Here is a 12741-nt window from a genome sequence, read left to right on the forward strand (position 1 = left end):
GAATGGTGGCTGGAACAGAGCAAAAAGTGACATGTCAACATGTCACTCTTCTCTCCATTCTGTTTTCTTTTGGGGGGGGGAGGGGGAAGGTTCATGGGGCTTGAACTTGGCCTAGGCGCCGTCCCTGAGCTCTTTAGTTCAAGGCTACCACCGTTACCCTTGAGCCAAGCCCCACTTCCCCTTTTCTAGAGGTTGATTGGAGATAAGAGTCTCGGGTCCTTTTGTGCCCGGGCTGGCTTTGAACCTTGATCCTCAGATCTCAGCCTTCTGAGATTACAGGCAAGCCACTGCGCCCTGGCCCTGCTTGAAACCTTTTTTTTTTTTTTTTTTTTTTGGCCAGTCCTGGGCTTGAGCTCAGGGCCTGAGCACTGTCCTTGGACTTTCTCAAGGCTAGAGCTCTACCACTTGAGCCTCAGCACCACTTCCGACATTTTTTTTTTCTATGTATGTGGTACCGAGGAATTGAACCCAGGTCTTCGTGCATGCTAGGCAAGCACTCTACCACTAGGCCAAACTCCTGGCCTTTGAAACATTCCTTTTATGAGTTACTATCGACTGATATATAGCATAGTTAAAACAAATTGTGTCAAGACAGGGGTCAGCTGTCATTTGTGTGTGTGTGTGTGTGTGTGTGTGTGTCCAGGTAATGGGAACTCAGGGCCTGGGCACTGTCCCTCAGCCTTTCCACTCAAGGATGGCCCACTACCACTTGAGCCACATTTACTCTTTGTTTTCAGTGGTTAATAAGTCTTACATGCTTTATTGCCTAGGTTGGCTTTGAAGCAAGGTCCTCCATCCAGTCAGCAATGTAAATAGCTAGGATCACAGGTGTAAGCCAACATTGTTTTAAGAAGTAAAATATGCAGAGCTTGAGCGGTGGCTCACACCTGTAATCCTAGCTACTCAGGAGGCTCAGATCTGAGGATCAAGGTTCAAAGCCAGCCCAGGAACAAAAGGACCTGAGATTTTTATCTCCAAATAACCTCTAGAAAAGGGTAGGGTGGTAGCCTAAAGCTGAAGAGCTCAGGCCAAGTTCAAGCCCCATGTCGCATGCACACACATGTGCGCGCGTGCACATAACAAATGTGTTGCCCCAAGCCAGATTAAGGTTTTACCACACACGTGAGAAACCATTTTGTTTTTGAGATAAGATCTTACATTAATGAGATAATGTAAACAAAACTATCCTCAAATTCCACAATTCTACCTCAGCCTCCAGAATGCTGTGTTTACACGAGTGTGCCACCTTATCCAGATTGGAATCTAAGAAAGAGGTATCTGATATAAAGTTGAAGGATCCTTTATCCTTTTGGCGCACAATAATTCTGCATTCGCCTTCTTACTAAAGGCAACCACTTTAGAGCATTGAGAGTGTATCCATCTGAATCATTCTTTTTTTGGTGGGAGGGAGGGGGTTGCTTGTGAGAATTGAACTGAAGCCCTAGTACTGTCCCTGAGCACTATTGCTCAAGGCAATCACTTAGAGCCACAGCACCAATTCTGGTTTTTGAATGGCTAATTGGAGACAAGAGTTTCATTGGAATTTTTCTGCCCTGGGTACCTTTGAACAGATCCTCAGATCTCAGCCTCTTGAATAGCTAGAATTAAAGGTGTGTGCCACTGGCACCCAGTTTGATTTGTTCTTGTTTGTTTTCCATAGCCAAGGCTAGAACTAGAGTTAGTGTTGATTTTATTGAAGTAAACAGAGGCATCATGTACAATAAATTTAGTACTTTAATTTTTCCACTGTATATTATTTACCACATAACAAACAATGGTATTTCATTTATTTTTGTCACTTGTGGGGCTTGAACTTAGGGCCTGGACCCTATACCTGAGCTCGTTTTCTTCCTTTCTTTCTTTTTTGGTGGGTTATAGGGCTTGAACTGGCCTGGGCACTGTTCCTGAGCTCAAGGCTACCAGCCTACCCTTGGGCTAAGCCCCACTTCTGTTTTCTGGAGGTTCATTGGAGATAAGAATCTCAGGTCCTTTTGTGCCAGGACTGGCTTTGAACGGCAATCCTCAGATCTCAGCCTCCTGAGTAGCTAGGATTATAGGCATGATCCGCCAGTTCCCAGATTAATTTGTTGTATTTTAACTGGCATATGCCTAGGGCATATTTTACCCATCTGCTTCACAACCAACAAACATTGGTGTCCAATTTTAGCTGTGCATGCCACAATGAACAGACTGGTTGGTTAGGACGCCTTGGATGGTGTCCACTTCTTAGATACATGTATTATGTACTCAAAATTAATAGCTAAGTATTCTGGTATCTAGTAATTCTAACCCTAAGGTTTTATGAATATTATTTAGGAAATTTCTAAGTTTCAATTTTTGTATTGTAGCCTTCAACACCTCGAAATTTGTCATAAACAAATGCTTTAACCAACATATAATAATGACAGAGGCTTATTTTTCCATAAGAAGAGCCAACAACCCTGAGACCCCCTTTATCAGTCATCATGATCTCCCAAAGAATCTGGGGGATATTACCAGTTCCCTTTAAATTCATGCACACACATCTACATTCAATATTCTGTCTCAATCTCAACTTTCAACAACTGCAGCGACAAGTAATTCTGATGATTACAAGTTCAAAAATTACATATATAGTAAAGCATGTAATAAAAATGTTACCTCTTGAACTTAAAATCCTATCTCTCACACCATTGTCTTAACACATTTGGCAGGCCATCCAGTGACATGCTAGTGTCTCTGACTAGATCCTAATTTTGTATGTGCCTGCACGTACCCATGAAGGTCCTGGGGCTTGAACTCAGAGATACTGTCCCTGAGCTTATTTGCTGAAGGCTAGTGCTCTACTACTTGAGCCATAGTACTGCTTCTGGCTTTTTCTTAACTGTTAATTGGAGATAAGTCTCATGGACTTTCCTGCCCAGGCTGGCTCAGCTCTCATGCTCAGATCTCAGCCTCTTGAATAGCTAAGATTATATAGGTGTAAGCCATCAGCATCCTGTGAGATCTTAACCTTGAATGAGAATAGTCATGAAGCAAAACATTGATAATACTTGAGGGAGTCTTGAAAGGCTTTCATTCACCCTGATTTTTTTTTTTTTTTGCCAGTCTTGGGGCTTGAACTATCCCTGGCCTTCTTCTGCTAAGGCTCGCCACAGTGCCAATTCTGGCTTTTTCTATGTTGTACTGAGGGATTGAGCCCAGGGCTTTGTGCATCTACCACTAAGCCACATTACCAGCCCCTGATATTTCTCATTAAACATCTTAGTCTTTCAGTTTTGAGTTGCTAAAGTCCCCATGTGAATATCACTTTCATGTGAAAACAAATTTGCTGATGAATCATCAAGTATAAATTCTACAGTTTTTCCCCAAATGTGAAATGTTCCCCGAGCTTTAGTGACTGTGAATTCGTTGGTGTCTGATGTGGTGTGACTTCTGGCTGAAAGCTTTGCCACACTCACTGCACTGATAAGGCTTTTCACCAGTATGGATTCTCATGTGCAGAGCAAGTGTTGAGAACTGGGAGAAGGCTTTTCCACACTCATTGCATCCATAGGGTTTCTCACCGGTATGGCTTCTCATATGCACAGTGAGTGAAGAGCTTTGACAGAAGGCTTTGCCACATATTTTACACTCATAAGGTTTGTCCCCCGTGTGAATCCTTACATGCACAATGAGTGACGTGATTCGAGAAAAGGCTTTTCCACATTTATTGCATTCATAGGGCTTCTCTCCTGTATGGATGTTGTGATGTTTAATGAGGTACTGCTTCTGCCGGAAGATTGTTCCGCATTCATTGCATTTATAAGGTTTCTCACCAATATGAATTTTCTCATGCTCAGTGAGATTTGATTTGCCACTGAAGGCTTTGCCACACTCCTTACATGTATAGGGTTTCTCTCCAGTGTGACTTCTCTGGTGTCTGATGAGGCTTGACTTCTGAATGAAAGCTTTCCCACACCCTTTACACTCATAAGGCTTCTCTCCCGTGTGGATTCTCTGGTGGATGAGGAGGTTTTCTTTCTGGCTAAAGGCCTTGCCGCACTCATTACACTGAAAGGGTTTCTTTCCACTATGGATGTTCTGATGCTTAATGAGGTACTGTTTCTGGCTAAAGGCTTTGCCACACTGATGACATTTGAATGGTTTCTCTCCAGTGTGGATTTTCTCATGCTCACGGAGATAAGATTTGCCACTGAAAGCTTTGCCACATGCCTTACATGCATGTTTGACTCCTGGATGATTTCTCTGGTGCCTTGTGAAGGCTGGCATCTGATGAGAAGCTTTTCCACAGTCGTAGGACTTTTCTCCCATATGTTTCTGATGAGAAAGGAAGTTTCTCTTCTGGCTGAAGGCTTTCCCACACTTTGTACATTTATATGTTTTCTTCCCTGTATGACTTCTCAAATGGAGAGTAAGAGATGATACTCGAGAGAACACTTTGCCACATTCAGTACATTCATGTGATTTCTCTCCTGGAAGCATGTTGTTGTGTTTCGTGGGAGCTGGTCCCGGGGCTTGAGCTCAGAGCTTGAGCTCTGTCTTGACGGTTTTTTATTTTGCTGATAGTAGCACTCTACTTGAGCCACAGCACCACTCTGGCTTTTGTTGCTGGCTCACTGGAGATTAAGATGGACTTTACAGCCAGTGGTGGCATTAAACCATGGTCCTCAGATCCCAGGCTCCTGAGTAGCTAGGACTATAGGCATGAGCCAGCCACACCTGGTCTTCCAATGCATTTTCTTAGGCTCCATAAAGTTTTGCCTCAGATAAGAGGTTTTTATGCCTTCATTATAATCGTGAGGTTTCAATCCTGAATGAATTTCATCATACTGAGGATCTGCCTCAGGCAGAAGACGTTCAAACATTCTTGGCATGCAAAGGGATTTTACTTCCAGGTTTTACTAGTAGTTTCTGGTAAAGCAGAAAGCTTTTCACAGTCACTCAATGTAGATGATCTCTCTTCAAGATTAATTCTCACATATTATTCAATAAAGTTGAAGTTATAGCCAAAAATTCTTCTCATGTTCATTACAAAAAAGGATGTAACGCCATTGTCTCTATATTAATAGTTCTCTTTCATAATTTATTAGATGAGTATGAATTATGTGTGTAGATTATGTTGCAAACTATCTTAAAATGAGTCCCATGTACAGAAGAGCGCCCTTGAGGAATCAATGTTTTATATTCAGAGAAAGATGACATTAAACTTACAAGTCTTTTCATGCTGCATCGTTATCTGGGAAATTTATAATCTTCTCAAGCTGCTTCTAAAAGACAGTCAAAAAAAAAGTCATTGAAAAAAATCCTAAAAAAAAAAAAAATGGTAGAGCATAGTAAGTACAGTTTAGCAAGTATAAGATCCCTAACCTGAAAGACTATTTATTCAAGACTAGTTTTTTGCTATACAAGAAAGATCAAATGCAAATATAATTTCCAGGTATATGTAGCTCTAACTGCTTCAAAATGTAACTTGATATGCATAGTTCAGAGGAAACACAAAGCAGGCAATCACTGGACATAGAAGAATAAGAAAGAGGGCCGGGAGTTTGGCCTAGTGGTTAAAGTGCTTGCCTAGCATGCATGAAGACCCAGGTTCGATTCCTCGGTACCACATACATAGAAAAAAGCCGTAAGTGGTGCTGAGGCTCAAGTGGTAGAGCTCTAGTCTTGAGAAAGTCCAAGGACAGTGCTCAGGCCCTGAGCTCAAGCCCAGGACTGACAAAAAAAAAAAAAAAAAGAATAAGAAAGAGGAGAATGACAGGGAAAATCATAAAAACAAGTATTTAAATACTTATTTCTGCATTTTCCTGAAATTCCAAGCAGAAGGTCATAAGAGAGTGAGACTAAGATCTGAGAATCCTGGTTCTAAACCAGCCTAGGATGAAGTGCAAGAGTTAATTTCTAAGTAACCACCAAAAATCTGCAAGTCAACCTGTGGCTCAAATAGTAGCTCACCAGATGGGACTGAAAAAGTGAGAACTCCAGGGCCTGAGGTTGAACCCCTGTAACAGCAAAAAAGGGGTATGAGAGTCTCCAACTCTCATAAATGGAAACAAAATAAAAATGTATCAACCAGGAATAAATTAAACCAAGAGGCTTTAAAATTAGTGATGAAAGGCAAAGTAAAACAGAGGTAGTAAAAAGAATGGGATGAGTAAAAGTTTATTATAATAAAAGATTACAGGCTCGCACTAGTGGCTTAAACTGTAATGAAGCTGAGATTTGAGGATCCTGATTTGAAGGCAGCCAAGGCAGAAAAGTCCCCAGGGAAACACTTATCTCTAATTAACCACTCAAAAACTAAAAATGGGACTCAAATATTAAGAGCACTAGCCTTGAGCACAAAGAGCTCAGGGACAGAGCCCAGACCCTAAATTCTAGCCCTACAACCAACAATAACAAGTTTATACACAAAAGCAGCCCTGGCCAGGCACTAGTGGTTCACACCTGTAATCCTAGCTACTCAGGTGGCGAGATCTGAGGATGGCAGTTCAGAGCCAGCCCAGGCACAAAAGTCTATCCGTGAGACTTATCTCCAATTAACCACCAGAAAACCAGAAGTGGTGTTGTGGCTCAAGGGGTAGAGGGTAGCCTTCAGCTGAAGAGCTCAGGGACAGTGCCCAGGCCAAGAGTTCAAGTCCCATGACCAACCCCCAAAAAAAGAGAGAGAGAGAGTGTCTGATTCCTTTCTATTTCTGGTCTCTATGAGTGATAGTAGTAGCAAAGAATTAGAAAATGGACATATTCTACCCTGAAAAAAAATGATCATTCCATGGAAGTAGCACTGTGGCTCAAGGAGTAGGGTGTTAGCCTTGAGCTGAAGAGCTCAAGGACAGCACCCAACCCAGACTTCAAGCCCCATGACTGCCAAAAAATAAATAAATAAAAATCATTCCAGTGGGGTACCAGTATATCACATGTATAAGCTTAGATACTCAGAAGGCTGAAATCTGGGGATCACTATTTAAAGCCAAGAAAGTCTATGAGACTCTTATCTCCAATTAATTGCCCAGAGCCAGAAATGAAGCCCTCACTCAGTAGGCGAGCACTAGATTGAATGCAAATGCTCATGGATGGTGCCCAGGCCCAGAAGTCAAACCTCAAGACTTCACAAAACAACAATAAAAATTTATACCAGGCCAGGAGTGTAGTCTAGTGGCAGAGTGCTTGCTTAGCATGCATGAAGCCTGGGTTTGATACACAGAAAAGGCCAGAAGTGGTACTGTGGCTTAAGTGGTAGTGCTAGCTTTGAGAATGCCTAAGGACAGGGCCCAGGCCCTGAGTTCAAACCCTAGGAGAACTGGCACTGACATTTGAAATCATATAAACTTATCATTTGATTCCTTACTGACAGCTGCATAATGAGACTCAATGTTTTCAAAAGCCTCATCTACTCACATAGATTACAATAATCCATCACCTGAATGTTAAACATTAATGTAGACCTAAGGATGACAAAACACTTATGAAAGTCCTGAAATAAAAGACAGAGTAAGTAAGGCAAATAGAAAAATTACAAGGACTGCTGGGACTTTGGCCTAGTGATAGAGTGCTTGCTTAGCATGCACAAATACCTGGGTTCAATTCCTTGGTACCACATACATAGAAAAGCCAGAAGCGGTGCTGTGGCTCAAGTGACAACGCTAGCCTTGAAGAAAAGGTCCAAGGACAGTGCTCCAGCCCTGAGTTCAAAATCCAGGGCTGGCAAAAAAAAAAAAAAAATAGAAGGAAAAGGACAGGACATACACACATACACACATACACACACACACACACTATTTTAATGTCTGCCTTCAGAGAGAAAGGAAGACAGCAAATTTGAGGCCAGCGTGGGCTACATAATGAACCTGTCTGGGGGGAAAAAAAAGGTAGGAGCGGTGGCTCATGCCTGTAATCCTAGCTACTCAAAAGGCTGACATCTGAGGATGGAGGTTCAAAGCCAGCCCAGGCATTAAAGACCGTCAGACTACAATTAACCACCAGAAAACTGGTAGTGCTGTGGCTCAAGGGATAGGGTACTAGTCTTGAGTTGAAGAGTTCAGGGACAACATCCAGGCCAGAGTTCAAATCCCACAACCAAAATAATAATCATCATCATCATAATAAACACCAAGATGAGCTAAAAAGATTATTACAGTAATGAAATGTTAAAAGGGTTCTGTAACAAAGTCCTTTGGGGAATAATATGTTAAGATATAGAAAATGCAGAATTTAAGGGCTGGGAATATGGCTTAGTGGTAGAGCGCTTCCCTAGCATGCATGAAACCCTGAGTTCCAGCCCTCAGTACTACATAAACAGCAGGAAGAAGCACTGTGGCTCAAGAGGTAGGGTGCTGGCCTTGAGTGAAAGCAGCTCAGGCCTTGAATTCAAGACAGAGGACTGGCAAAAAGAATTTAAAAAGGCTCAATGCTAGAAACTTAGGAAGCACAATCCTGACCCTGACCCCCCAAACCTAGATGTCCAGGTTTCATTGAGAGATTGTAAAGACTCATAACAAATAAATGGAGAATTAAGTAATCAACACAACTATTAACTAATGGAATAACAAAAAAAAAACACAAAAACACAAAATCACAGTGGATCAGTTGTATTAGTCAACAATATGTGATTTTTATGGGGCCAGGAGCATAGCCTAGTGGTAGAGTGCTTGCCTAACATACATGAAGCTCTAGGTTCAATTCCTCAGTAACACCTACACAGAAAAAGCCAGAAGTGGTGCTGTGCTTCAAGTGGCAGAGCTTTAGCCTTGAGCAAAAATGTGTCCAAGGACAATGTCCAGTCCCTGAGATCAAGCCCCAGGACAGGCAAAAAAAAAAAAAAAAAAAAAGTGATTTTTTTTTTTAAACAACAAAAACAGTATTAGCAAGCAGAATGGAAAGGATAAGAAGTATAGATTTGGGAGACAATGCTTTGTGTGTGTGTGTGTGTGTGTGTGTGTGTGATAACAGACTTTCCTGCTCAGGCTGGCTTCAAACCATGATCCTCAGATGTCAGTGTCCTGAATAACTAGCATTACAGGAATGAGTCACCAGCACCAGCTAGATCATAACCTTTGATGAGCCACTGAGACCTGCACAGATTACTTGTAATACACATACAATGCAATACAAATGTGATGTGAACCCTTACTGTGCTGTATTATTCTGGGAATATGACAAGGGAAGAATGTGTTTGTGTTCACTACAGATGCCTTAAAATGTTTTTCACTTATTAGGATGCTTGCCTAGCATGCATGAAGTCCTAAATTTGATTTCTTGGTACGATATACACAGAAAAGCTAGAACTGGTGCTGTGACTCAAATGGTAGAATACTAGCCTAGAGAAAGCTCAAGGACAGTACCCAGGACCTGAGTTCAAGTAGAACTGGCAAAAAAAAAAAAAAAAAAAAAAAGAAAAGAAAAAAATCAGTTACTGTTTTATTTACATTTCTGAGGAAATAAAAAAGCAACAATCAATGGAAGCCCACAACCTCCAATGGAACAAGGAAGTGGCAAGAGCACACCCCTCTGAAACCAAGGGACAGTGCTCCAGTCCTGAGTTCAAGCTCCAGGGCTGGCAAAAAAAAAAAAATTACAAGGAAAAGGACAGGACACACACACACACACACACACACACCTCAACCAACCACAGAGTGTTAGCAAAATTCCAAACGGAACTGGGTGCTGGTGGCTCACACCTGTAATCCCAGCTACTCAGGAGGCTGAGATCTAAGGATCACGGTTCAAAGCCAGCCTAGGCAGGAAAGTCTGTGAGACTCAGAAAAGTGGAAGTAGAGCTGTGGCTCAAAGTGGTGAAGTGCTAGCCTGGAGCAAAAGAGCTCAGGGATGGCTACTAGGCCCTGAGTTCAAGCCAAGGAAGGAAGGAAGGAAGGAAGGAAAAAAGGAAGGAAAAAAGGAAGGAAGGAAGGAAGGAAGGAAGAAAGGAAACTAAGGGAGGGAGGGAGGGAGGGAAAGAGAAACCGAAAGAGAATGAGCGAGAATGAACTCCAAACCTACTTGGCAAGCACAAGTTGGTTTTCTCTACCAACAACAGATAATGCTGACTTCGTCTTCTACTCCACAGTAGGTCTATTTTTATACAAAATCCCCTTGTAAAGTACGTGTCCACTAAAGCCTTTGGCCTCTTGCCTTCATCATTTCAGAAATTAGGAAAGTGAGCGTAAGAGGCTTCTACCTCACACAACCCCCCATGCACTCTCACGAACGCGGCGCAGTTCCCCATGAATTCTACAACCCTGGACAGCCCTCTCCACCCTGGTCGCCCACCCCTCCAACCCACCTTTCCCAAACACTCCAGTCTACAAGTCACAAGAGGTAATTATCCCACACTTCGCCCTCCTCCGCCCGTCCACGGGTCCCGCGAATCCTCTCCCTCCGCCTCCCGGGCGAGGGTTGCCTCCTAAAATGCCACGTCCTGCGGATCCCAAACCAAAACTCACCAGCAGACAAAGCCCGCCGCCGTAAACCAGGTACCGCGCCTGCGCACTCTGCCTGGGCACGCCCTCCGCCAACTGTGAACTACACTTCCCAGAAGTCTCAGCGGGCTTCGATCGACCTTTTCCGGCGAGGTTTTTTTTTTTCTTCCGTCAGGTGTGTGACTTTCTCACTTTGGTGGTGGCAGGGATGTCAGTGAGCCGTGGCTTAGGACTCAAGTTAAAATGGTATTTTTACGTGTGTGAGAGAACAGTAGTGTAGTTAGGTTAAAAAAAACAACAACTTGGGGCAGACTTTCCGAACGCGATTACTGAAACAGGTCCATCTCGCTGCCCCGTAGGCGGCTCTGAACTACACTTCCCAGAAGGCCCCAGGCTGCCAGCTTCCCCTCTCCTTCCCACCCCCGCCTCAGTCTTCTCCCAACCTTTTCCTGCAGCTATTACTTGATTCCCCGTGCAAAGCCATAAGGGAAGAGTTTGGGGGGCAGAAGAGGGGACTGCCACCGTGCCATCTGGGCGAAACTAGACAGTGTTACAAAACTGTGTGACTATTGTGTGGTAGTGTGTGATCTCGGTTGGTCAGGATGTAGAGTCCACTACGTGGGTGGCCTGGCTGTGACTGGGGTTGGAATTGCACGTGTCTGCATGCTTCTCTTTGTATACAGGTGTAAGGACCAGTTTTTAGCCTGAGTAACTCCCTTCTTATTTGGACAGCCGTTCTGCTATGTAAAAGTACAAACTGACCTTGCCCGAGAGAAAGAACCAAAACAAAACTTGTTATTTGAGATTAAACTGGCCTGACAGTTTTCACTAACAAAGCCCAGTAACAAGGTCGGGACTGGCCAGGTGGGGGCATCCAATCAATAACGACATACATGTGATTGTATTTGGTAATCAATCAGCCTTTAGCAGCAACTAGTGCCTCAGACCTAACTTTGTAACCATATAAAACCTTGGGGCCGGGAGTTTGGCCTAGTGGTAGAGTGCTTGCCTGGCATGCACAAAGACCGGGGTTTGATTCCTTGGTACCACATACAGAGAAAAAGCCGGAAGTGGTGCTGTGTCTCAAGTGGCAGAAAGGCTAGCCTTAAGAAAGCCCAAGGACGGTGCTCTCTCAATCCAGATCGGCTGTGTCAGTGATAGTTGACAGCACAGACTGGAGCTTGCAATAAACCTCTGGTGTGCATTACATCAGTCGGCTCCTTGGTGGTCTCTGGGCATCCTGAAGCTGGGCATCACATAGGTAAGACTTTGTGGTGCTATCTCGTGTATGTAATCGAGTGATTAAGGGTGTAATGTTTAGAATCCTGCATTAATTCTGAAGGAAAGTCTCACAGAACATGCATTCTCACCTTGGTAAGCATTTTGATTGGGACATTCTCCAGCTCCACTGAAGTTCTTCCCATATTCCTTACATTTATGGAACTTCTCACCATGAAGAATTTTCTGGTATCCACTAAGATCTTAATAAAAACTAATGGCCACACCCCATATGAAACACCTATGTGAATACTCAGCTGTATATACTCTATCCCTAAGGTTTTCCATTGTTCACTGCATTCATAGTTTTTTTTTTCATTGTCTGAAATTAATCAAAGTTCGAGTCCCAATTGAAGTTGCTCTTGTAAGGAAAATGGAGGGGAATGGAAATGGAATAGTCTGAACTCGATCCTCAACAGGCGAGGATTGTTTATTGAGGAAAGGTAGGGGCACAGGTCAGTAAACCTGAACTTTAGGTATTATCACCTAATAAGCATGTTGGTAAATACTGATGTCAGAAATTGATCTACAAAAAGTGAATCAATCCTGGGAGTGTGGCCTAGTGAAGAGTGCTTGCCTAGCATGCACGAAGCTGTAGGTTTGATTCCTCAGTACCACATACACAGAAAAGGCCAGAAGTGGTGCTGTGGCTCACTAGCTTTGAGAAAGCTCTAGGACAGTGACCAGACTGAGTTCAAGCCCCAGGAATCACACACACACACACACACACACAAACACACACAAACACACACAGAAGTGAATCAAAATTGATAAGATGTGGGGCCGGGAGTTTGGCCTAGTGGTTAAAGTGCTTGCCTAGCATGCATGAAGACCCGGGTTCGATTCCTCGGTACCACATACATAGAAAAAAGCCAGAAATAGTGCTGAGGCTCAAGTGGTAGAGCTCTAGCCTTGAGAAAGTCCAAGGACAGTGCTCAGGCCGTGAGCTCAAGCCCAGGACTAGCAAAAAAAAAAAAAAAAAATTGATAAGATGTAAAACTGGGGCTAGGAGTTTGGCCTAGTGGAAGAGTGCTTGTGTTACAGGGTCCTGGGGAGGGGATTCCAT

General features: G+C 43.3%; 1 protein-coding gene across 2 annotated transcripts; it reads right to left on the reverse strand.

Annotated features, from left to right (window-relative positions):
- Positions 1-1673: 1673 nt before the first annotated feature.
- On the reverse strand, positions 1674-5130 carry Znf260 (zinc finger protein 260). Of its 2 annotated transcripts, XM_090322649.1 has the most exons (2): positions 4712-5130; positions 1674-4457 (listed from the first exon to the last, which is right to left on the reverse strand). In XM_090322649.1, exons 1-2 carry the CDS (start codon positions 4854-4856, stop codon positions 3373-3375), a joined length of 1230 nt encoding a protein of 409 aa, XP_090178775.1. In that variant the 5' UTR covers positions 4857-5130; the 3' UTR covers positions 1674-3372. The 2 variants fall into 2 exon arrangements, with proteins under 2 accessions (XP_090178775.1, XP_090178774.1); XM_090322648.1 differs by lacking the exon at positions 4712-5130 and having other exon boundaries at positions 1674-4647.
- Between the last annotated feature and the right edge of the window lie 7611 nt (positions 5131-12741).

The sequence above is a fragment of the Megascapheus bottae genome, chromosome 31 (assembly GCF_031878675.1).
Source record: "Megascapheus bottae isolate mThoBot1 chromosome 31, mThoBot2.hap1, whole genome shotgun sequence".
Lineage (NCBI taxonomy): Eukaryota > Metazoa > Chordata > Mammalia > Rodentia > Geomyidae > Megascapheus > Megascapheus bottae.